The sequence below is a fragment of the Lampetra planeri genome, unplaced genomic scaffold (assembly GCF_965212315.1).
Source record: "Lampetra planeri unplaced genomic scaffold, kcLamPlan1.2.h2 scaffold_1861, whole genome shotgun sequence".
Lineage (NCBI taxonomy): Eukaryota > Metazoa > Chordata > Hyperoartia > Petromyzontiformes > Petromyzontidae > Lampetra > Lampetra planeri.
In genome coordinates, this window is record NW_027614607.1 from 1 (window position 1) to 24,523 (window position 24,523).

Here is a 24,523-nt window from a genome sequence, read left to right on the forward strand (position 1 = left end):
AAAGTGACAGTGTCATGTTTTCCTTCTTGGCTTGTTCACATAAGCTGACATTTAAGAACCTGTTTTCTTGTTTGTTTGGGTCCAAATGACCCAGGGTTAGCTCTGCTAATGCTAACATGCTAACATATTTCCTTATGTTTTCATGTGTGTTCAGGTCAACTGTTCTAATGCCGTCCTTCAGGCTGAATCCAAACATTTTTCATTCCGCTCTCTGCGGGGATTGGAACACATGATCCAGGTAGAAAAACACCAGAATGATCCTTTAATACCAAAAACTACTCTCAGACAAAAAGCTTGAGGCAACTGTGCTTCCTGTTTCCTGTTTCCTGTTCAGTATAATAAATGAAGACAAAAAAAGAAAAACAAATCCCAGGATGAAGTTGAAAAATCTTTGAACAGGAAGTGAAAACCTGCTGGATTTCTAGACATCACCACTATCAATCATTATTTATTCATGTTAATCTTTAGGTCAGTGAAATGGAAATATTTAAACGTGAGCATAGATTTGTTTAATTAACATAATTAACATATATTCCAATTTATTTCACCAAGTATTTTTCATGAAAAACACAGATAATATCATTTTATGAAGGAACGCAGATCAGCAACACAAACCGGAAACAACGTCATTGTCAAAATAAAATCAGTGAGGAAGAGTCCTACACCCTATTCTCGTTTGATTACGTGAAAAATAAAAGATTTCAGTCTCAAATGAACGGAGACAAACGGCTGACCAGAGGTGGGAAGGTCAGTTCGGTGTCCGTTTGCGTCAACGCCGACGTAAAGTTACGAGGGATTTTATTTTGAAGAGCATGTCAAACCGGAAATTTTCTGGGTAAAATGTTACTGAAATTATATAAACAAGTATGGAAGGGTGGGAAGATGCCACAGAGGTGGAAGGAATCAATAATCATTCCAATATGTAAACCAGGTAAAGACTGCAATAAACCAGGAAGCTACCGGCCAATTGGTCTAACATCCAACGTATGTAAAATAATGGAGAAGATGGTAAGTGACAGACTAAACTATTATGTAGAACGGGAAGGACATATATCTAATTATCAAAGTGGATTCAGGAGAGGGAGAAATACTATGGACCCAGTGGTATGTCTAGAACATGAGGTACGAAAGGCACAGACAAATAGAGAAAGTGTAGTGGCAGTATTTTTAGATGTGGAAAAGGCATACGATATGATGTGGGGAGAGGGACTTTTAATTCAACTTTGGAAATTAGGGGTCAGAGGACGAGATTTGGATGGAGGATACAAGTAAGGATAGGAAATAAATATTCAGAGAAAATCAGAATTGAACGCCATGGAATGGAACACCACAAGGGAGCATAATAAGTCCATTGCTATTCTCAATAATGATAAATGATGTATTTATGAAAGTAGGACATGAAATGGGGGTGTCTCTGTTTGCTGATCATGGGGCAATTTGGAGGAGGGGAAAAAATCTAGTATCCATCATAAAGAATGTACAACGTACAATTACAAAAATAGAGCAATGGTCATATAAATGGGGATTCAAATTATGGATAAAACTCTGGATAAAACAAAGACAATGGTTTTTACAAGGAAAAGAATTGGTGACACAGGTAAATTAAAATTGTACAATCAAGAACTGGAAAGAGTGAAAGAGTTTAAGTTTTTAGGAATATGGTTGAATGAGAAACTCACATGGGTGGTGCACATTCAAAAGGTGGTGGAGAAGTGTAAAAATGTTTTAAATGTGATGAGGTGCTTGGTGGGGTATGACTGGGGGGCGGACAGGAGGGCACTGAAAGCCATATATAGTGGGCTGATAAGATCTATCTTAGATTATGGAAGCGTTGTATACAAATCAGCAGCAAGTACAACCATGAAAAAGCTAGACAACATTCAATATCAGGCACTGAGTCTATGTACAGGGGCATTTAAAACAACACCAACGGCAGCACTACAGGTAGAAATGGGGGAAATGTAATTAGAATTGAGGAGGTTACAATTATCACTGGTGTATTGGGCTAATTTGCAGGGTTAGGGGACAGAACATCCTACAAGACGCACTTTGGAACCGTGTTGGGAAAAAGGGAAAAGAAACAATAAAAGTTTTGGATGGACAATAACTCAAGAATCAGAAGAAATTGAAATCGCTCATGTAGAGGTTAGTCCAACAGTACCACTGTCAAATGTTCCACCATGGCTATTTTCAGAAAACATAGTAGATTTATCACTAATGCAGAAGAACAAAGAGAAAAAGTCAGAGTATAATATACAGACAGTACGGGCAAATATGGAAAATTACAAGTATTACGTTAAACTCTATACAGATGCATCCAAATATTCAGATCGGACAGGGGTGGCGTTTATAGTTCCTGAATTTCACGTAACGGTAGGAAAAAGGATCACTGGGGAAGTGTCCGTGTACACAGGGGAAATGGTAGCAATTCTTTTAGCTGCACAGTGGGTAGAGGAAGCAAGACCCCTCAGAGCAGTTATCTGTTCGGATTCAAGCTCAGCACTAAAGACTCTTTGGTACAATCACTCAAACAGCAGACCAGATATATTAACTGAGATTCAACAAACATTAAACAGAATTCAACACAGTGGTGTTCGTATGGGTTCCAGCACACATTGGGGTGAAAGGAAATGAGGCAGCAGATAAGGCAGCGAAGGAAGTAACAAAGAAACAGGAAGTGGACATAATAAGCATTAGTAAATCAGAAATTAAAAGCATAATCAAACAAAGATTGAGGAGTAGGTGGCAAAAACAGTGGGAGGAAGAGAGGACAGGAAGGTGGTTCTACAACATACAAAGACAGGTGGGAGACATGAGAAATACAGAACGGGGCAGAAGAGAAGAAACAATAATAACAAGACTCAGGTTTGGACATACTTCACTGAATGGTTCTCTGGCTAAAATAGGGAGACATGACACAGGAAAATGTGAGAAATGTGGGCAATTAGAAACAATAGAGCACATGATGGTACATTGTCAGGGACACAAAGAAGGAAGACAAAGGTGGATAAGAAAACTAGAGAAAAACAAGATACCATATGACCTCAAATCCATGTTACAGGAACATACTGGAAGCAGAACTTGGCAGTTAATGTTGGAATTCATTAAAGTAAGTGGTTTAAGGGGGAGGATGTAACTTCTTTTTTTTTAAGAGAAGGAGCATAGACCATTTCTATCCACACTCCATTCCAGTAGGTGGCGGTAATTCACCTAATAGTTTATTTGCCAACCGCCATAAAACAAAAGGAAGAAGGAGAAGAAGAATTTTTCTTGGTATCATGATGGCGGCGCTGCTCTCGCCTTGCGGTTTAGGTCAGTGACACGAACGAAGGTCGTTTACGTTTGTATGAACGCGTTCAAAACAGGTGGTTGAGCTGAAACTAATTCACGGTTTATGTTCCTTTTTACAAGTAGAGACGCGTTAACACTGAAGTTACAGCTAATGCTAAAGCTAGCAAAGCACCCCGTAACTATTAGTTTGACGTCACAAACATTCGCCCTCAGAATTGAATTTTTACGACATTTCTTCTAAAAAATAATCAATATGCTTTCTTTTACTGATTGTTTTCAATGAAAACTAACTTTTTTGGCGGGAATGAAACTTGAAATTTGTTATACTCAATAATTAACGATATTATTTGAGGTGCACTCGATGTTTTCTGAGTTGAATGAATATAACAAACGTTGACATTAGTTGTGCTTGTTAACACGCCATAGTTTTAACTGATGCTGTCGTCTAACAAACGATAATGTTAATTTTGGTGCCATTGGTTAGTGGTTAGTGTCGCCAACTAATAATGATGTTAACTTTGGTGCCATTAGCTCACACACATTAACGTTGAAGTTAAAGGGATTAATAAATTATCTAACACACAGGAGCATTTACTGACTTATTAATAAATACTTGTCAATTACTTTCAGATGTTTGGGACATGTGACGTGCAATGACGTCACACATGAGATGGGTGTGGTCCCTCTGCAGAGGTCAAACTCGGATGTTCTGCGGTTGGCCGGCAGCAGCAGTCCTGCTCTCCCGCTCCACAGACGTGTTTCAGAACCTGGCTCTGGAGGACTGGATCGACGCTAACGTGGACTTTGCGCAGCGAAGTGTCCTACTGCTGTGGAGGAACCGACCATCAGTAGTCATCGGACGCCATCAGAACCCGTGGGCGGAGTGTAACCTGCCAGTCATGAGGCAGGCCGGGATACCGCTGGCGCGCAGGCGTAGCGGAGGCGGCACTGTGTTCCACGACCTCGGGAACCTCAACCTGACGTTCTTCACGTCTAAGAAAGCGTACAACCGTCAACGGAACTTGAAAGTCATCACTGACGCTCTGAGGCATCTACGACCCGAACTGGACGTCCACACCTCCGACAGGTTTGACATCTACCTGAAGGGGCGCTACAAGATCTCAGGTACTGTCACCCAATCACAGGGCGGTAGGAGGAGCTTAAAAGGAGTCGTGAATCAATGCCACTAGCTAACACAAAGTATTGTCAGTGCCTCTAGCTAACCCTCAGTAGCATCAGTGCTACTAGCTAGCACTTCACTTTAATGCTTAAAGGATGTCAGACTGTGGGAGGGGCTAAAACTAATGCCCCCGATCCTGCCTCTAACCTCAGGCAGTGCGTCCCGCCTCAGCAGGAAGTCGTCCTATCACCATTGCACGCTGCTGCACTCAGCGGACTGCTCCGCCCTCGATGCTGTGCTCCGTCCTTCCTGCCCCGGTATTCAGAGTAATGCCACGCCCAGCGTCCCCTCACCTGTCACCAACCTTATGGACCACGCCCCCACGCTTCAGTGGCAGGAGCTACTGGACGCGCTTGCGGACCAGTACAATGCAGGTACTGCTAACAGTGTCTAAACAAGCTAAATTTGCTTTGACAGCTTTGAAAGTGAAAAGTAAATTAGTGTATCTGACATTCACAGTCAAATAATACTAATGTTAACATTAATGCACAGTAACACACAGTTACTTTCATGTTAGTGCTGCCAGCTAACACATACAACTGTATTAACTCATCGCTGCTACTTCATTGTAACTCTTGTGCAATGACAGTAAAGTCTGTTCCTATTCCTAACATGCAGTAACGTCACCCCTGTTAGCTAACACACATTAACGTCATTACGGCTAGCTAACACAGTTTCGTCAATGCTGCGAGCTAACATGCAGTAACGTCATTTTATTGACATGTAACTCCAGCTATGACCTTACCATCTGTCTTTGTTCGCAGAGTTCAGAGCCGCAACTCCACTGACTTCTGTGGATCCCGCTGATGAGGCGGCGTTCCCTGGCATCAAACGGGTGGCAGCAGAGCTGCACGGCTGGGACTGGACGTTTGGGAAAACGCCAAAGTTTGGCGTCCAGACGCAGCTGATGCTAGGGGACGGCTGCACCGCGGCACTGCACATGCAGGTGAAGGGTGGCATGACAGAGAGCTGTGAACTGGACGTACCCTCTGATTGGCTGCCGCCACCGGCCGGCAACCAGCTGAGCGCCTCGCTGGTGGGGGAGCGCTTCTGCCCATGGCGAGCGGGTGTGGCGGTCGCACCGCTTCTGCAGCAGGCCGAAGGTAGTGAGTGCGGGACAGACTGCAGCGCCTCTGCGACGCTGTGTTGGCAGCGATGGGCTGAAATGTTTGTTAGTGCCACCTGTTGGCAGTTAAGTGCATTGCCTCTACATAACTGCAAGAATGTGATGAAAATGTTTTTTAATTAAAAACATAATTTAAAAACCACTATTTTTTATTAAAATGTTTGTGTTAAATATAATGTATTGTGTTTTTTTTTTTTTTTTTTTTCTGAACACATTATTTCTTTTATTTCTCTTCTTATTCTTAAAATTATTTCGGAAAAACCCAATCTCATCTCTTCAGTTTTAATTAAATTTTAACTCAATTTACCAAAAAATGTTTGAAAACAAAAATGTTTGACTAATTTGTAAGCATGTTTTTGTACAATATAATATTAAATGAAGTGTAAATATACCTAAGGATACAAAGGTTTAATCGATATTTGGAATTTATAAGTTATGTTGAATTTTTTGAAAAGTTCTCGACGAACTTCCTGCTCTGGATTTCGACGACTTCCGGGTTAGGTCAGTCTCCTCCGCGGGTCCGAGTGACGCCTCTTCCGCCGTAGACGATCTCTGCGCAATGAGAGCCAAAGTGCCGTGTGTCCGCTCCACCGACAAGCCGACAGAGAACTGAAGAAGCTCAGCTGCGACATGGGGAAGAAGCAGAAGAAAGCCGGGGAGGACAGGTACGTGACCGATACCGCCCGGTGGCTTCCCACACAGCGAGCTCTCATGGACCGTTTTACCTTTAGCTCGTTAGCCGCCGGTTCAACTGTTAGCTTAGCGGCTAGCCGATGCTAACCACGAGTCGGCGGACGTGTGAGCGCCGCAGGTGTGTGTGTGTGTGTGTGTGTGTGTGTGTGTGTGTGTGTGTGTGTGTGTGTGTGTGTGTGTGTGTGTGTGTGTGTTTGTTTGTGTGTTTGTTTGTTTGTTTTAAGAAGAGGAGTTAAACAACCTCGGCTCCTCGGCTTTACCGGAGCAGACGTAACCACATACTAGCCTTAGTGACCGTTAGCCGCATGCGTAGCATCTTTTCTGTACCACGCAGAAACACCCGAGAGCTCATTGAAACTGTCAGTCAACAAAACGATATGTTTCTTTCTCTCGTGACAGGAGACGGCTTAATTCTAGCAAACTGGGAGTGAATACACACATCATGCTCATGTTTTGGTCACGTCACCTGCGCGTGTGCGTTCTCTCCTGACGTTCGGTGACGTACTCGTACGTCTGAAAGTAATATATGTGAGAGGAGGCGTTTATGGCAGGTTGTTGTTGCCTTAGCTTCGTATAGCGAAAGTTACTACCACATATTTGAGCTTTTAACAGAGATGACCCTACATTGGACCCTACGCCATCCTAGGTCAATAGGATCCAGTGTTGGATCCTATTCCCTATGATACATCGCTAGGAACCTACTCCGCAAAGACCCCCAATGCTGTATCTTACACCAGATCCTACTCTGGTAGGATCTTACGCCGTGTCATCCTGTGCCGTATCCTACACTGCCTGGGTCAGTCTTGTTGTAGTTTGTTCTGGATGCTATTGTGTGAAATAAACAAAATTTGGAGGGTTCGACTTCGGTGTATGGTAACTCCTCAATCTGATCCCCCTCCTGTTTGCTGTGGTTAAGTAGGAGTGAAGGGTCAGAGATCAGTGCAGCCGCACACTGTGTGTGTGAGAGTGTGGGCACGGGAATCAAAACACGTGGAGGAACGTGACGACTCAGCAGTTTTCCGTCCTCACACACACAAGCAGTGTCATCCGAGTGCTGACAGAATGGACACACACACACACACACGCCATGACCTCATGCCGTAACACACGGTTTCATCAGCGATGCTAGCTAACATGCTGTAACTGCAGCAACGCCTCTGTCATCACGCAGCACCAAAGATGATGATGTCGACGCCCTGGCAGCGGAGATCGAAGGCGCCGGAGCGTCCAAGGAGCCGAAAGGGAAGAAGAAGAAGAAAAGCGCAAGGAAGGACGACTATGAGTATGAGTACTTTCTGTTTCCCGTCTGTCGTTTGTTCATCTCGTCGGTACAGTTCTCGTCTTCTGACGCTGTATGTGTGTGTGTCACATGTAGCGAGGACGACATCTTGAAGGAGCTGGAGGAGCTGACGCTGGAGACGCAGGGAGAGAAGGCTAAGGTACCGCAGCTAGCATACATCCACTCGTTAGTTTCCCTTGTGAGCAAACACATCAGCTACACAAGCTTCAAATACACACAACTGGAAGAAGCTGCTAGCACGTCAGCATTCACTCAGTAGTTGTGCCAGAGTGAGCACACTCTGGCACAGTACATTAACTACATTAGCTTAGCTACATTAGCGGAGTACATAGCGCCCTTGACGCGTGTTTGACCGTGTGTAGGAAGAAGACGAAATGGTCGAGCCTCCGAAAGCAGAGAAGAAGAAAACCAGGAAGGGGAAGAAGGAGGACGAGAAGAACGGAGAACAGAAGGAGGCGCCGCCGTTGGATGAGGACGACGAGGAGGGTGACAACGGAGGCAGGGGAACGAAGGTGGAGTCGGAGGACGAAGAGTCGGCATCCCGACGGGAGAAGAAGAAGAAGAAGACCAAAGCGGTGGCACAGAGTGAGGACGAGGACGAGCCGGAGGACAATGGCGGCTTCAAGATGAAAACTGCGGCGCAGAAGAAGGCCGAGAAGAAGGAGCGCGAGCGCAAGAAGAAGGAAGAGGAGCGGCTGAAGCAGAGGAAGATGAAGGAGAGGGAGGTCGCTGCGGAAACCAGTAAGGAGCCACCGCCACCTCCTCCTCCAGAGGAAGAGCAGGAAGGGGTGGAGCCTGCAGAAGGTATGATGGCCGCTGCTCCTCTGCCAACTTCCTGTTTGTTTTCCTGACTTCCTGTTTGTTCTCCGGTGGCAGACGACAGCGACAAGAAAAAGAAGGAGAAGGACAAGAAGAAGAAGAAAGGAGAGAAGGAGGAGAAGGAGAAGAAGAAGGGGCCCAGTAAGGCCACGGTCAAAGCCATGCAGGAGGCACTGGCCCGGCTCAAGGAGGTGGGTGGTTACCGGCTGGTTACCGACTAGTTACTGAAGAGGTAATTATTGGTTTCAATGATTTACTGATACGTTTACATGCAGCCAATAACTGGAATATCAGCGATAATGCAGTTGTGCACGGCCATGTAAACACCAATGACCCCTATGACTAACCCAAAGATGCTCATCTTCCCGTTTTTACAAACCCAAATATGACCCCTGGGTCACTCGACATGGCTGGTCTCTCCTGGTCCCCGATCGCTGTTCTCCGGTCTTTTGAGTCCAGGAAGAACAATCAAGGGGAAACCACACACCACACCACACTTTGGAGTGAGGAGGAGACTCTGTGTTTCATAAATATAATCCAACACACGTACATTAAGGCATTTGTAGAAGGTAGAAAGTACCGGGATAGAGACATCTACAAAAAGGTGAGAGAAGTTCTCAGCCGGTTACTGACTAACTGCTGACTGAAGTGGGTGTGGCCTCCTGCAGGAGGAGGAGCGAGCGAAGCAGGAGGAGGAGGAACGTCTGAGGAGGCTGGAGGAGCTGGAGAAGCAGCGGCTGGAGCAGGTAAGACCCGCCCCCCTACTTCCTGTCTGCCACAGCCACCACCTCTAACCTCTGACCCCGCCCCTCAGGAGCGTTTGGAGCAGGAGCGTAAGGAGAAGAAGAAGCAGAAGGAGAAGGAGAGGAAAGAACGACTGAAGAAGGAGGGGAAGCTGCTGACCAAAGCCCAGAGGGAGGCCAGGGCCAGAGCCGAGGCTACACTAAGGCTGCTGCAGGCACAGGGTGAGGCCCCGCCCACTGCTGCTGGTGGCTGTCAGCATCTACTGCTCACGTCCACAAACCTGTGTGTGTGCGCGCATACAGGCGTGGAGGTTCCATCCAAAGACTCTGTGCCAAAGAAGAAGCCGGTTTACACCGACAAGAGGAGGAAGAAGCCCAACGCCCCGACACCGGAAGGTTCCGACTCGCTAGCCGTTGTGTCGTAGCATTGCACCTCGACTGTTAACTGTCTGTTGAAGTTTCTGTTCAAATGAACTCTTCCCAGAAACGTCTGAAGTGACCTCACCGACATCAGACACGCCAGAGCCGGTTGCCGTGGAAACGGTGGAGGGTACGGCGGCGGCTGAGCCAGGTGAGCACACCTGAGTGTGTGTGTGTGTGTGTGTGTGTTAGCGTGTCATAGCTGCGGGAGCTAACGTGCCTGTCCTGTTCCCACAGACACAAAGCCGGACATTGCCGTGGACGACTGGGAGGCCATCGCCAGCGACGAGGAGAAGGGTGAGCAGCCATTGGTGGGAGATGCCTGTGGAGGGGCGGGGCTAACATGTGGTTGGCTCTCCCTGTCAGAGCTAAAGAAAGTCCACATCGAGGTGAAGGAGGAGAGCGCCACACCGGAGGAGGAGGAGGAGGAAGAGGAGGAGGAGGAAGAAGAAGAGGAAGAAGAGGAGGAGGAGGAGGAAAGTGAGGAAGAAGAGGATGTGGAGGAGGAGAAGGAGGAGAGCAGCGAGAGCGATGAGGACGATGGGCGCTCGAAGGAGGAGCGTCTGTACGAGCGTGCCAGAAGGAGGATCGAGGCAAGTCAGCATTAGCACCTGATGTCACTGGTCCCAAGCCCCGCCCCCTGACCTCTTTATGTGTATCCATAGAAACGGCGAGCAGAGAACCTGAAGAACGTCGACCCCGACAGGCTGAGAGCACCAGTGGTGTGTGTGCTGGGACACGTGGACACGGGGAAGACCAAGATTCTTGACAAGGTCTGCTGCTGACGGACTGTTACTGTTGAGTTACTGACTGTTACCGACTGTTACTGTTGAGTTACTGACGGTTACTGTTGAGTTACTGACTGTTACTGACTTACTGTTGAGTTACTGACTGTTACGTACTGTTACTGTTGAGTTACTGGCTGTTTATGACTGTTACCGACTGTTAATGTTGAGTTATAGACTGTTACGACTCTTATTGTTGAGTTATAGACTGTTACCGAGTGTTACTGTTGAGTTACTGTTACCGACTGTTACTGTTGAGTTACTGACTGTTAATGACTTACTGTTGAGTTACTGACTGTTACCTACGGTTACTGTTGAGTTACTGGCTGTTTATGACTGTTACCGACTGTTAATGTTGAGTTATAGACTGTTACGACTCTTATTGTTGAGTTATAGACTGTTACAGAGTGTTACTGTTGAGTTACTGTTACGACTGTTACTGTTGAGTTACTGACTGTTACCTACTGTTACTGTTGAGTTACTGGCTGTTTATGACTGTTACCGACTGTTAATGTTGAGTTATAGACTGTTGCGACTCTTATTGTTGAGTTACTGACTGTTACCGACTGTTACTGTTGATTTACTGGCTGTTTATGACTGTTACCGACTGTTAATGTTGAGTTATAGACTGTTACGACTCTTATTGTTGAGTTATAGACTGTTACCGAGTGTTACTGTTGAGTTACTGTTACCGACTGTTACTGTTGCTGTTACTGTTGAGTTACAGATTGTTTATGACTGTTACTGTTGAGTTACTGACTTTTACTGACTGTTACTGACTGGATGTGTGTGTGTCTTTTCAGCTGCGTCACACACACGTTCAGGACGGCGAGGCTGGAGGAATCACTCAGCAGATCGGCGCCACCAATGTCCCGAAAGAAACGATCGAGGAGCAAACAAAGATGGTGAAAAATGTACGTGCATGCACGCGCACACACACACAAACACACACACACACACACACACTCAACTCACAGCTGTTGTCCCCTGCAGTTTGACCACACAGCCATCAAGATTCCCGGCATGTTGATCATTGACACACCCGGACACGAGTCCTTCAGGTAACTGGTCGCCGTGGCAATGACAGCAGCAGCCGTGGCAGCTGTGGTAACGGTGTGTGTGTGTGTTTTTCAGTAACTTGCGGAACAGAGGCAGCTCTCTGTGTGACATCGCCATCCTGGTGGTAGACATCATGCACGGTCTGGAGCCGCAGACGCTGGAGTCCATCAACCTGCTGAAGGAGAAGAAGTGTCCGTTCATTGTCGCCCTCAACAAGGTCAGAGACACGTCAGCCTGCCAACACGCGCTACTATGACCGTACTAATGAGAAGAATACATTTTATTTCACCTCCTGAGGCCCCAGCTTTAGTTTGGTGTGTATTTTTACTCCTACTTGCTGTTCAAGATGAGTACAAACATACATGAAACAAGAATAAATAAATCCATGAAATGAATTGATACATTATAAATGAATCCTAATAATAGTAGTAATACATTGAATTTGGGTAGCACTTTTACGACACTCTTTACAAAAAAATAAATGGTGCTGAAATATAACGTCCATGTATATGTACTCAGTAGGTTTAAAATGCCTTTCTGGACACACAATGTCACCGTACACAACGCATCTAAAAAACAGCATAGCACATTTTAAACATTAGAACACATTGAAAAACAGCCTCAAAAAGGATTAAAACACCAGAGGAAATGACATGAAGTTGGATTCAGTTTTGAACAGACGTGTTCTGAGTTGTGTTGTCAAAAGGGTGAAAGAGACTATGTGTGTGATTTGAGGGGAGCAGAGGGACTGACAGGTGTGTGGAAGAGGACAGAGGGCAGATGGGGGGGGTGCTGTGGATGACTTTGAATGTGAACAGGAGGACTTTGAATTGGATGAGGAGCTGTTGAAGGGCAGGAGTGATGTGGATGGAGGAGGTTCTGGTTATGATACGGACAGCTGAGTTCTGGAGCAGGTAATGTTGTTGATGTGGGAGTGGAAAGGATCACACCCGGATGACACAGTGGAGCTGTCGGTTTTGGTGAAGGTGGATCTGGTGCCAGCAAGGAGAACCTCGGTTTTATTGCTGTTTAATTCAGGAAGTTTTGGGTGAAGTGGGTTTTTATTTCAGAGATGCAGTCAGTAAGGGAGGACGAGGGTTTGGTGGTGAGGGAGAGCTGGGAGCCGGGCGTCGGTGAGGATGTCCTAGAGGAGTGGTCCTTTGTTGGTAAGTGAACAGATGTTGAGCAGAGCGAAGGGGACTGAGGTGCTGTCACAGCTGGTGTGAGCCGACCCAGCTCGGTGGCTGACACTCTGTGGTCTGTGGCCTGGCTGGAGGAGGTGGAGGGCGACGAGAGCTGGACCACATGGACTCGAGGGCTTTTGAGCTGTTGGTGGACGTACCCCCGGTGGGGCCAGTGGAGGTGGAGGGCCTCTGACAGGTGAACAGGCACAGACAGGGTGTATGTCCTAAAGCCCACATTGGGATGAGGGCTCAGAAGCAGCAAAGCAGTAGAAACACCAGGTTGGGAACAGGTCGGTGCCTCACACAAGTGGTCGTGTCGGCAGATGGGATCGGGTAATTAATGAAGTGAACTGTACTGTAAGAGACACAGGATGGACCAGGACCGGAACAGGACTGTGAAGTTACAAGGTTCAGAACTAAAGTTACTGACAAGCAGCGGGAGCACGGTGCGCCAGCGTTGACTCGTCGGCCATCATACATAACATGAGTCATCATCGTGACACTTAAGTTAGATTATTATTATTAATATTATCAATACTTCCGTTCTGATATCGTCTCGTATGTAAGATACAACATGATTCCAACACGTTCATGACGATATCATCAGACCACAGTTGGATTATCTCAACACAATATAATTGCCATACTTCACATATTATCATGTTACCTAAGTTACAATTTTATCACAATACTGGATTCTTCCTACTTGTACACGTTTTTGTCATTGTCGTAACAAATATCATGATACTATGTTATGTTACTACCACAAGACTTAGTGTCACGTTGGTATGAAAAGCATCGCCACAACACACACGTATGAGTGCGTCTCTGAAACCTGACGTCATCAGATCGACCGACTGTACGACTGGAAGAAGAGCCCGGAGACGGACGTGGTGTCCACGCTGAAGAAGCAGAAGAAGAACACCAAGGACGAGTTTGATGAGCGGGCCAAGGCCGTCATCGTGGAGTTCGCTCAGCAGGTTAGTCCTCCACATCAGCCCATCACAGCTAGCACCACCACCATCACCGTCACAATACACACAGTACTTAACTTGTACTTCAGATGCCATAGTATCACGATCCAGTACAGTTTGATCACGTCATTACCTTAGCTAGCTAGCTGACGTCATCCACCTCCTGCTTCTCCACCAGGGTCTGAACGCCGCGCTCTTCTACGAGAACAAGGACCCGCGCACGTTCGTGTCACTGGTACCGACGTCGGCACACAGCGGCGACGGGATGGGGAACCTCATCGCGCTGCTCATCGAGCTCACACAGACCATGCTGGCCCGGCGGCTAGCACACTGCGACGAGCTGCGGGCACAGGTCATGGAGGTAAACACGCTCACAGAGAACTCCCAGAGCTGGAGGCCACATACCAAACTTAGGTCGTCAGGAAACTGAAGTTTTTATGTGGAAGTCACGCAGTCCACAGGGTGGAAGCTAGGTGATGATGATACTGTTACCCCGTGCGGCGCAGGTAAAAGCGCTGCCCGGCATGGGAACAACCATCGACGTGATCCTCATCAACGGGCGACTGCGTGAGGGAGAAACCATCATCGTCCCGGGGGTGGAAGGGCCGATTGTCACGCAGATCCGAGGGCTGCTGCTGCCACCGCCACTGAAGGAGCTACGAGTCAAGGTAACATCGTTCACGATGTTAGCATCATACATCAGATGTTAGCATGATACTTGTGTAGTGATGTTATGACAATATTTGTTCATTTAGTTACAATACAACATTTCCACAATACTTGAGTTGAGTATCACAATTCTGAAGTCACAAGGTTGTGATATTATCACAATACTTTTAACGATGCTCATGCTACATGTAGCATTCTAGCATGACGCCACCTGTGCCTTAACATCCACAGAGCCAGTACGAGAAGCACAAGGAGGTGTCCACGTCGCAGGGCGTCAAGATCCTGGGCAAAGACCTGGAGAAGACACTTGCGGGGCTCCCTCTGCTGGTGGCGCAGCGCGACGACGAGATCCCTGTGCTCAGGGTACAATAATGCTGTACTCTTACTATTTCTTTAGGTACATGTGCTTTGTTGCTTTATGACAAAGTTAACTCACAACAGGATTTTATCTGTGTGTGTGTGTGTCGCAGGACGAGTTGGTGCGTGAGCTGAAACAGACGCTGAGCTGCATCAAGTTGGAGGAGAAAGGAGTTTACGTCCAGGCATCCACACTTGGATCTCTGGAGGCTCTGCTGGAGTTCCTACGCACCAGCAAAGTCCCTGTACGTGTGTGTGTGTGTGTGTGCGTGCGCATTATAATCTGCCTTGAGCTGACATTTCCCCTGTGTGTGTGTGTGTGTGTGTGTGTGTGTGTGTGTGTGTGTGTGTGTGTGTGTGTGTGTGTGTGTGTGTGTGTGTGTGTGTGTGTGTGTGTGTGTGTGTGTGTGTGTGTGTGTGTGTGTAGTACGCAGGCATCAACATCGGTCCAGTTCATAGGAAGGATGTGATGAAGGCGTCAACGATGCTGGAACACGACCCACAGTACGTCTCCAGTGTGACGCTTCCTGCCGCATCCACCCTGTTGCCACGGTAACTGTGGCTCACATCCCCCTGGGGTGTGTGTGTGTGCACTGCAGGTACGCTGTGATCCTGGCGTTCGACGTGAAGGTGGAGCGGGAGAGTCAGGAGATGGCTGACAGCCTCGGCGTGCGCGTCTTCTCGGCCGAGATCATCTACCACCTGTTTGATGCCTTCACCAAGTACAGAGAGGACTACAAGAAAGCTCGCCAGGACGAGTTCAAGTAGGTGCTGCCGCTAACCGCTAACGGCTGCCTGGGCGGCTGTCTTTGTCTCAGTGGCACCTGTGTTAGCAGTGGTAACCGCTGGGAGCGTTGGTGTCTGTGGTGTTAGTCGCAACTGTTATTGCGGTGGTGGTGCTGCAGCAGCGTGTCCACTCCCTGATGACGGGTGTGTGTGTGTGTGTGTGTGTGTGTTTCCAGGCATGTTGCCGTGTTCCCAGCAAAGCTGCGCGTCCTCCCTCAGTTCATCTTCAACTCCAGAGATCCCATCGTCATTGGCGTGTCAGTGGAGGCCGGCGTCCTGCGCCAGGGGACGCCACTGTGTGTGCCAGCAAGGGGGTGAGACAAGGCGACACACCTGGATGGGGGGGTCACACACACACCTGCATGCTCACGCTGTGTGTGTGTGTGTTTCAGTTCGTGGACATCGGCGTGGTCACTAGCATCGAGATCAACCACAAGGCGGTGGAAAGCGCCAAGAAGGGTCAGGAGATCTGTGTGAAGATCGAACCCATCCCCGGGGAGTCGCCCAAGATGTACGGACGCCACTTTGAGGCCACCGACCCCATCGTCAGCAAGGTAACGGGGGCAGGGGTTAGCGGGGGTGGGCGTAGCAGCGGTTTTAATGGAATTGCCAGCAGTGTAATTAGCGGTTGCGGCTGCAGCTGTTGCAATAGCTGCAGCGTTAGCGTTGGCGTCGGCACAGGCGTTAGCCCTACGCCAGCTAGGTTTTTGTTGACGTCAGCTGCATCTGTTTCGGCTGCCATTGTCAGCGCGGGGGCTCTGCGTGCACTGCTCGAGGCAGAATGCCACCTTAGCACTTGGCTAACGGCGGTTTTGTCTCGTCAGATCACGCGGGCGTCCATCGACGCGCTGAAGAACTGGTTCCGGGATGAGATGCAGAAGTCGGACTGGCAGCTGATCATGGAGCTGAAGAAGACGTTTGAGATCATCTGAGGATGTGGTGGCGGTGGACAGGAAACAGGAAGTACCTGTCCTCCACTCAGCAGGGGTGGGGGGGGCAACAAAAAGACACTGTTTTCATTTCACTCAGTATTCCAAACGTGCCTGTTCAGTCTCCTCCCCCTCCGCTCTGATTGCTGGCTGCTACCCCCCATCCCTGCCAACAGACCCCGCCCACCCGCTCTGCTAAGACTGGCATTTAAAGCGGCAGGTGGTGCCCCCCCCCCCCCCCAGAAGGAGTCCTTCATTAAAAAAACAACAAAAGAGCTTGAGCAGTGTTACACGACTGCACAAGCTGACGCGGCGGTTTGTCGGCCATCTTGGTTTTGTGGGCGGGACGTGAGGGAGGACGTTCCCATCTGAAGTTTTTAAGATGCTGATGATGATGATGTTAATAAATTCACGATGATCAAGTGACACTCGAGTTTCTCGCGGTCTGTGCAGATGCCACGGCATGCTAACTGCACTTTAGCATGTTAGCACAGGGTTCTGTGTTGAAGTGATTGTTGAACGCCATTAGCATCACAGGGTTTTGTTTGATTAGCATCAAACTACTTCACATCAAACGGGTCTTTGTTCAATTAGAATCAATCAGACTTTATTCAATTCGTGTTCACATCTATTCACATCACAGAAGGATTTAAAATGATATGAGCAGTCGAGTTGGGGGGAGGAGCTGCCGCTGCTTCTGTACAGTTGGTCATCATGAGAACGTCATGATCTAATCTTGTGACGCGGGGACAAAGAGTCCGTGGAGGTCCATGTGCACACTGGTCGGGATGGAGGCACGGGCAACCTCCTGGAAAGATTTGGCATCGAGCACGAGAAGGAAGGACGAGACACCGGGATCCGGGGAGATGACGGACGACAAGACGACTCCTGACAACAAAGACGACGTCAACTTTTCCTACAGTAGAATGTTTGTTGGTCGGCGGACACTCACCATCGTCCTCCTCCTCGGCACCTGGCGCCGCCACGAACACGGGTTCAGACGGGAAACAGTTCTCCTGGTGCCACTCCACGTGTCTGCGCTCCACAATGTCAAACTTTACAATCTGGGGGAAGAGTTAGCTGTTAGCTGTTAGCCCGTAGCGTTAGTGCTGGATTGTGAGGATCCCAACCTTGTTCGGGTGTGGCGACCACTCCACCCGGGACCCATAGAAGTACCGGTACTTCCTGGTGTTGAAGTTGTAGTTGATCCCGGGCAGCTCCACACCTGCAGGGGGCGATAGACAGATTCTGCGTCAAGTCATGTAGCGGCTAACTCCAGCTCACGGCGACTACTGTGACTGGCCTTGAGTGTCTGCTCAAATACAATCATCTTCAATGGGATTTGTTAGCGGAAAATTCTACCATGTTGTTGTAGTTAATGCAGTAACAAGATCCACTCACTTTCAGTTAGCAGTCAGTCAGCTAGCGCTTGAAGTAAAACAGCAAAAAGTATTCGTTCTGATGATGGGTGTTGGCATTGAACGCAGAAGCATCAATCCAACGTAGGACACTGTTTTTTACATAAAACCAAAAGGTGTTGGTACCTTTGAGCATGTTGTCGGGCTGGCAGTAGATGGCGCCGTCGTCCTGCATCACAGCGGTGGCTGTTGTGTCGGCGAGCGTGACCAGGTTGGTTTTCCTGGGAGAATCCTGAAGAAAAGTTCAAAACCCAAAACAAAAGGAGATATGTTTGAATCGTGATGTATTTGAATCGTAGTGTAGAGTGTCCTATTGTATCATACCGAATTGTACTCCTGTACGGTGTAGTATCATATCGTGTTGTACTCCTGTAGGGTGTAGTATCATACCGTATTGTACTCCTGTAGGGTGTAGTATCATACCGTATTGTACTCCTGTAGGGTGTAGTATCATACCGTATTGTACTCCTGTAGGGTGTAGTATCATACCGTATTGTACTCCTGTAGGGTGTGGTATCACGTGGTACCATGGTAGGGTGTGGTATCACGTGGTACCATCGTACTGGACCAGACAATCCTATCACTCCGTTCCATGTTGTATCCTTCCGTGTCCTATTGTATCATTCCATACCAGATCCTGTTATATCGTACCACGTCTCGTTGTAGTAGTTTGTTCTAGTATCTTAGCGTACCATATCGTACTCTATTGTCCCGTGTCTGATCCCATGTCATCGTAACGTATCAGAGCGTATCGTCCTGTACCTCATGTCATACCGTCACATGCTGTCGTATGCTATCTTAACATAGCGTTAGCGCGTGTCATATAACATCCTGTTGTATCTTCTAGTTATCTAGGGGAGGGGCCCGTGTACCTTGTTGGCGTGGAGCGGCAGGACGAACCTCCGACAGGTGGGCGGGGAGAAGCTGCTGTTGGAGCGGCCGAAGTCTGCTCGTCTCAGGTTGTGGAGGTAGAACATGTCGTACAGGTGACTGTTGTCGTAAGCGATCAGGTCCAGGACCAGGTGACCTTCCTCCTCGTACGCGTTGACGTGGTGGAACACCACCAGGGCGTCACCATAGAAACGTGTGGGCAACACCTTCCCCGTCCTCTTGTTGATGACGTTGAAGACGGTCTGGGAGAGAACGGACAGAACGTCAACACCACTGGGCAGGACAACCTGAAGAACAACAACCTGAAGAAGAACCCAAAGGAACAGAAGGACTCAGAGAAGCAGAGGGGGGGCCCTCACCACGTCGTCCTGGTCGAACCTCAGGCAGCGGCCCCAGCTGCTCCCTCTGACGTAGGCCGTAGCCAGTCGGAGAACATCCAGCTTGAAGGGCTGCTCCACCAGCACCAGCAGGTTCTCCGTCATCCCGAAGCTGTGGACGTAGCTGGGGTAGAAGCTGGAGCGGAACGGGACCGAGCAGATCTGCTGGAGGTTCCTGAGCGCTGGCTTGTCCCCGGCTGGGTCTGGAAGGGAAGTTAGCTGCTAGCGGGGCTGTAGAGACTAAAGCTAACATACACAGCATCTATTCTTGATATGCTAATGCTAATACACATGTATTCTGGATGTGTTAATGCTAACATATCAGTATCTGTTCTTGATAGGTTAATGCTAATGCTAACACATACGTCTTCATATATTCAATACGTGTTCTTGATCGGCTAAAGCTAACGTATATGGTATTCATTCTTTATGGTCTAATGCTAACATGGATGTATCCTGGATAGGCTAAAGCTAACTGGGGCTAGCGTGTACCTGAGGCGTCAGCTGGGACTTTGAAGATGACGAACTTGGGCGGGCCGAGGCCGATGATGGCCGTCCCCAGGTTGTAGGTATTTCCGTCGCGGTCGTAGTGAGGGTGAGCCGTCACCAGGTTCAGAGCAATATGGTTCCTGTAGTTCATCTGAAACGTAGCATTGACGCTAACCACGCTAATGTCGGAGCTTCACTCATATGTGTAGTTTGCCATGGAGGGGGGCTAACGCTAACATGTATTCTGAATGGGACAAAGCTAATATCTTCTGGGTGGGCTAATGCTAATATGGTTCATATTCTGTAAAGCTAATATAGATGTTGTGAAAGACATGAATGTGTGTCATGAGTTACGGTTTTGGCGCTCACCCTGCCGACGGTCTCCAGCGTGTGCGGGTCAATCTGGTTGATGTAGTTGATCTCAGACGAGGCGTAGAAGTCACGACCATAGCGGATGATGTTTATCAGGTTGTTGTCGGTGAAATCGGGGATGATGTTGCTGAAATGTGTCATTGCTCTGGAGGGAGAGTCACTTAGGTTCGGAGGGAATAACCAGAATTCTGGGCAGGCTAAGGCTAACGTACACGATACCAAAAGTATTCACCCACCCATCCAAAGAATTGAAATCAGGTGTATAAACTCGAGCGGGTCGCTCTCAGGAGCTCAGTGAATTCCAGCGTTGTACTGTGACAGGACGACACCTGTGACACAAGTTCAGTCTAAATATTGTAAATATTCCACAGTCAGCTGTCGGTGGTTTTAGGACAAAGTGGAGGCGATTGGGAACGACAGACACTCCGCCACCTAGTGGTAGATCACAGAAAATGACGGAGCGGGGTCACCAACTGTCGCTACAGATCTCCAGACTTCATGTCAGCTCAAGAACAGTGTGCATGAGAGCTTCATGGAATGGGTTTCTATGTCCAATGGAAGGCGTCAGATGCGTTGGTGTGAACCACGGAGCCTCTGGACTCCAGAGCAGTGGAGACGCGTTCTCTGGTGTAACCAATCAGGCTTCACCATCTGGTGATCTGATGGACGAGTCTGGGTTTGGCGGTTGCCAAGGGAACGGTACTTGCCTGACTGTATTGTGCCAAGTGTAACGTTTGGTGTGGGGGGGGGTTATGGTATGGGGTTGTTTTTCAGGAGTGGGGTGTTTGCCCCCCCCCCCACCCCCACCCCCTTAGTTCCAGTGAAAGGAACTTTGAATGTTTCAGGATACCAACAGATTTCAGACAATTCCATGCTCCCAACATTGTGGGAACAGTTTGGGGAGGGCCCCTTCCTGTTCCTACATGACAAGGTCCATAAAGACGTGGATGAACTTGAGTGACCCGCACAGAGTCCTGACCTCAACCCGACAGAACGCCTTTGGGATGAATTCGGGCGGAGACATAGTCAGACCTTCTGGTCCAACTTCAGTGTGTGACCTCACACATGCACTTCTGGAAGAATGGTCAGAAATTCCCATAAACACACTCGTAAACCTTGTGGAAAGCCTTCCAGAAGAGTATCAACAAGGGGACGTGACTTCAGTCCACATGTGAGTCAAGGCAGGTGGGACAATACTTTTGGTGATATAGTGTCAGGTGAATAAATGTATGCAGGTTGGCACTAATAAACATATGTTCTGGGCAGCTTGATGCTAATAACCCTATTCTAGATGTCCTAATGTACACGTCTTCTGATTGCGATAATGCTTTGATACATGAATTATGACTTTCTCACTCTCAATCGTCTTGTTGTGCTAATGCTAATGTACGTGTGTGGATGTGCTAACACAAATTCTCAAGTAGCTTTGGCTGAGCCCTGTGGGTCCTGGAGTACCTGGAGAAGATGTTCTTGCAGGGATCGGGGTAAACCATGGTTCCAAACTCTGTGACCACGATTCTGTTCGCCTTGATGTTCCTCTTGTAGGTTTTACTCTTCAGGAACTTACTCATGTAAGTCACCTCACCTGAAACGGACAACAAACATCCTCAGTGCCGCATGCAGGTTACGGCAGCGTCCTGTTTGTCAATATACACAAATATACATGTTTTGGGTGTGCTAACGCTAACAGATTCCGGGGACGTTCACCGCAGCTGAAGGTGAAGCTGTGGATGAGCGACATGCCGTCAAACCAGTGGTTGTACTCAGTGTCGCCCACGGAGAACAGACCCGGTCCGTTCCGCAGCAGAGAACCCTGCAGCCATGACGGTATGGAGCCTGCAACACACAACACACACACACACACACACACACACACACACCAGTCAGCAGAAAAATCAATAATATATAAGTTAAAAACGTTTTCTTTATTTATGATGTTGTTATGTAAATGAGTGTGTTATGTGTACAATTACACCAAAAACATAATAAATAACAGAAATAACAAATCGCATACAAATAGCAAATAAAAATACAAAATAATATGAATTGTAAATTAAATAACACGACTTTTGTACATGTATAAAATGTAATGTATTCAAAATCATGTTGGAGGCATGAGTCAGCAGAAAACCAGGTCAACAGAGAAGATGATGTAACACACACACGCTCACACTCACACTCTGACCTGTCACATGAGCGTTCACCGGCTCCGGTGTTTCCTTTCCATTCTGAGCAAAATCTTGTCCATGTCGTCGCCGTGGACACCGCTCCACGTCTGGAGCCTCCTCTGGAGCCAATTTAAAATCCCCCAACTGTGTGTGTTACGAAACATTTTATACTGGTGGCTTCACAATAAAAGCAATCAATAGATAAGACTGCGATCATCGAGCAAGACATGGCGTTTCCAGGGCGATGCCATGTCACTTTGTGTTTGTGCTTTTATTTTGAAAGATGATGGATGAGTAGTATGCTGCTTTTGGTGCATTTATTGTCTGTCTCTCTCTCACCAGTCTAATGTGATGCAGACCTGCTTTTATTTTGACATCAAAACTAACATGCACTAGGTAATTGTTCATGTATTGTTGCGTTATCATTGTTTACGATGTGGAGGTGGTTTTTTTTGATGATGTCATCAGAGATGTGTGTGTCACTGACCTTTATCCCGTCCATATCTGTGTGTCGTGTCATTTATAAGTGTTCACTCTACACACACACACACACACACACACACACGTTAACTTGGATGAAAAATGACGTTTATTACAAACAATGACAGAGCTGTTAGCAGTCAGTTAGCAGCTGTTAGCTTTGTACAAATAACACCGTTTGGCTGCTGGAGTCGACCAATATCGTCACACAGCTCGATCTCAAACAGCACCCTGCGCACTCCATAGGCCCCTCCCCCTCCCTTCAGAGTGCACCAGTCCCCAGCTGCAGCCCTTTGGAGCGCTAACGTCCCCTTAGCTTCCACCGTACGCCATCCTCCTGCAGAGGGCGCTGGTTCCCCTTCCCCTGTGTTACAAACAAGTTGTTTGCGTTCCTGAGACGGTGTCAGACACTCGTCGACTGGGTACGGAGGATTTGCGTGTGTTCTAATCACGTAGACTGTCAGTCGTTGGCAGCGTAAACATGGTGACCTTTGACCTCTTGTTAGCAAAACCGGAAGCTCTTAAAGTGGGCGGAGCTACATTTGGCTCATCATTTGCTTCCCTCTGAGTGCACTCCCTCCCTCCTTCCTTCCTTCCTTAAGGACCCGGGTGTTGTCTGAGAATGGCACCAGATACAGAGACAGGTAGACGGGGACACACAGGTGGGCGGAGTCTCTTTACACAAACAGTAGATGCCAGAACAAACGAACCAGAGCCACGTCAGGATGCTTCGGATGCTATGAGAACGACCGGTTGCTAGGGGCAGGGCTAGAGGGTGGGGGGGTGGGGTCGGCAGTCCATGGCGACTGATTCTGCTCACTCATTCACTCACACATTCACATAATGACTTTTTACTACTGAGGTGAAAAACAGATTCTACTCTTCATTATAATCATCATCTTCATCATCTGACACTGTGTGTGTGTGTCAGACACACACACACACCTGCCACATGACAGAGGGGGCGGAGTCATGCACAGTTCTGACTGGTGGTTCCAGCCACGGAAGCCTGACTACTTTTCTGTGTATTTTTTTGTTGTGGCTGACTCCAGTTGCTTGGCAACCGCTGCATCCCGGCAGCAGCAGCATCCCAGGAACCACTGACAGCAGCACCTGATTGGATGAGATCAGGAAGGGTGTGTGTGTGTGTGTGTGTGTGTGTGTGTGTGTGTGTGTGTGTGTGTGTGTGTGTGTGTGTGTGGTGTGTGTGTGTGTGTGTGTGTGTGTGTGTGTGTGTGTGTGTCCAGAAGGTGGCAGCAGTTGTTTTTTGTTTTCTGTCCTCTGGCACCACCATGTGACCCCGACTGTCATCCAATCCGATGACGGATCGATGTGTGTGTGTGTGTGTGTGTGTGTGTGTCACAGACGACGAGGCTAACCCTAACTGGCCCAACCAAAGTGAAGGGAAACCAGCTGTTAGCCCGTTAGCTAACAGTTCTGTGTGTGTGTGTCAGTGTGTGCTGATGACGCTGCGCGGCACCCAGCCCTCCGCCGCCGGGAGAGTCGCTATTGGCCGGGCGGTACACGAGGCTCTGACCTGCTGATTGGACGCCAGGATCTGGACCTTCTCCCCACGGAACACTGAGATCTCGTCCTCACGCACGGCAACAAAGTCCTGGAGCACCGGGACCAGCTCCTGGGGTCAGAGGTCACAGGGAGGATCGGGGTCACAGGTCACAGGGATGGACCGGCTGCGTTTGGTCCACTCACCTGATCGTCCTGCTCCGGGTCACACTGAGGTGAAGGGACGTGTCCATTGGGTGTGGGTGGGGCCGAAGGTGGTCGCCCCTGACAACAGTGGACGGGTCACCAGGATCCCTCCCTCCTTCCTCTGGTACTCGATCGGCGACTGGAGGCTGCGGAGAGGGGGGGGGGGACTTAAGGAGGATCCAGTGATGATTCATAGATGTTTGTTAGACCAGAGAACGGGGCGTGGGCCCACCGGACAGGAAGTCGTTCTGAGCGTCCAGCAGAGCGCTGACGTTCTCCACCCACGTGGTCTTGACGCTGGCG

At 48.4% G+C, this 24,523-nt stretch overlaps 3 protein-coding genes across 3 annotated transcripts; 2 read left to right on the plus strand and 1 right to left on the minus strand.

Annotated features, from left to right (window-relative positions):
- Window positions 1-3,995: 3,995 nt before the first annotated feature.
- On the plus strand, window positions 3,996-6,210 carry LOC144740043 (lipoyl amidotransferase LIPT1, mitochondrial-like). The gene is made up of 4 exons (XM_078622927.1): window positions 3,996-4,416; window positions 4,624-4,845; window positions 5,236-5,574; window positions 6,143-6,210. Exons 1-4 carry the CDS (start codon window positions 3,996-3,998, stop codon window positions 6,208-6,210), a joined length of 1,050 nt encoding a protein of 349 aa, XP_078479053.1.
- A 17-nt stretch (window positions 6,211-6,227) lies between these two features.
- Window positions 6,228-16,318, plus strand: LOC144740045 (eukaryotic translation initiation factor 5B-like). The gene is given in 25 exon segments (XM_078622928.1): window positions 6,228-6,262; window positions 7,462-7,572; window positions 7,666-7,729; window positions 7,953-8,378; window positions 8,481-8,600; window positions 9,078-9,155; window positions 9,224-9,374; window positions 9,456-9,548; window positions 9,637-9,723; window positions 9,810-9,869; window positions 9,939-10,165; window positions 10,238-10,345; window positions 11,161-11,271; window positions 11,351-11,418; window positions 11,492-11,633; window positions 13,449-13,580; window positions 13,753-13,935; window positions 14,081-14,242; window positions 14,475-14,606; window positions 14,714-14,845; window positions 15,028-15,104; window positions 15,200-15,364; window positions 15,563-15,710; window positions 15,779-15,940; window positions 16,211-16,318. Coding segments are annotated over 25 exon segments (3,282 nt in total).
- Window positions 16,319-17,045: 727 nt separating this feature from the next.
- LOC144740046 (beta,beta-carotene 15,15'-dioxygenase-like) lies at window positions 17,046-24,146 on the minus strand (the record flags this gene model as incomplete). Its single annotated transcript, XM_078622929.1, has 12 exons — window positions 17,046-17,203; window positions 17,268-17,379; window positions 17,446-17,540; window positions 17,860-17,965; window positions 18,606-18,866; window positions 18,984-19,204; window positions 19,494-19,641; window positions 19,860-20,007; window positions 21,318-21,447; window positions 21,570-21,698; window positions 22,048-22,174; window positions 24,048-24,146. Coding segments are annotated over 12 exons (1,734 nt in total), but the record flags the coding sequence as incomplete, so codon positions are not given.
- Window positions 24,147-24,523: the final 377 nt, after the last annotated feature.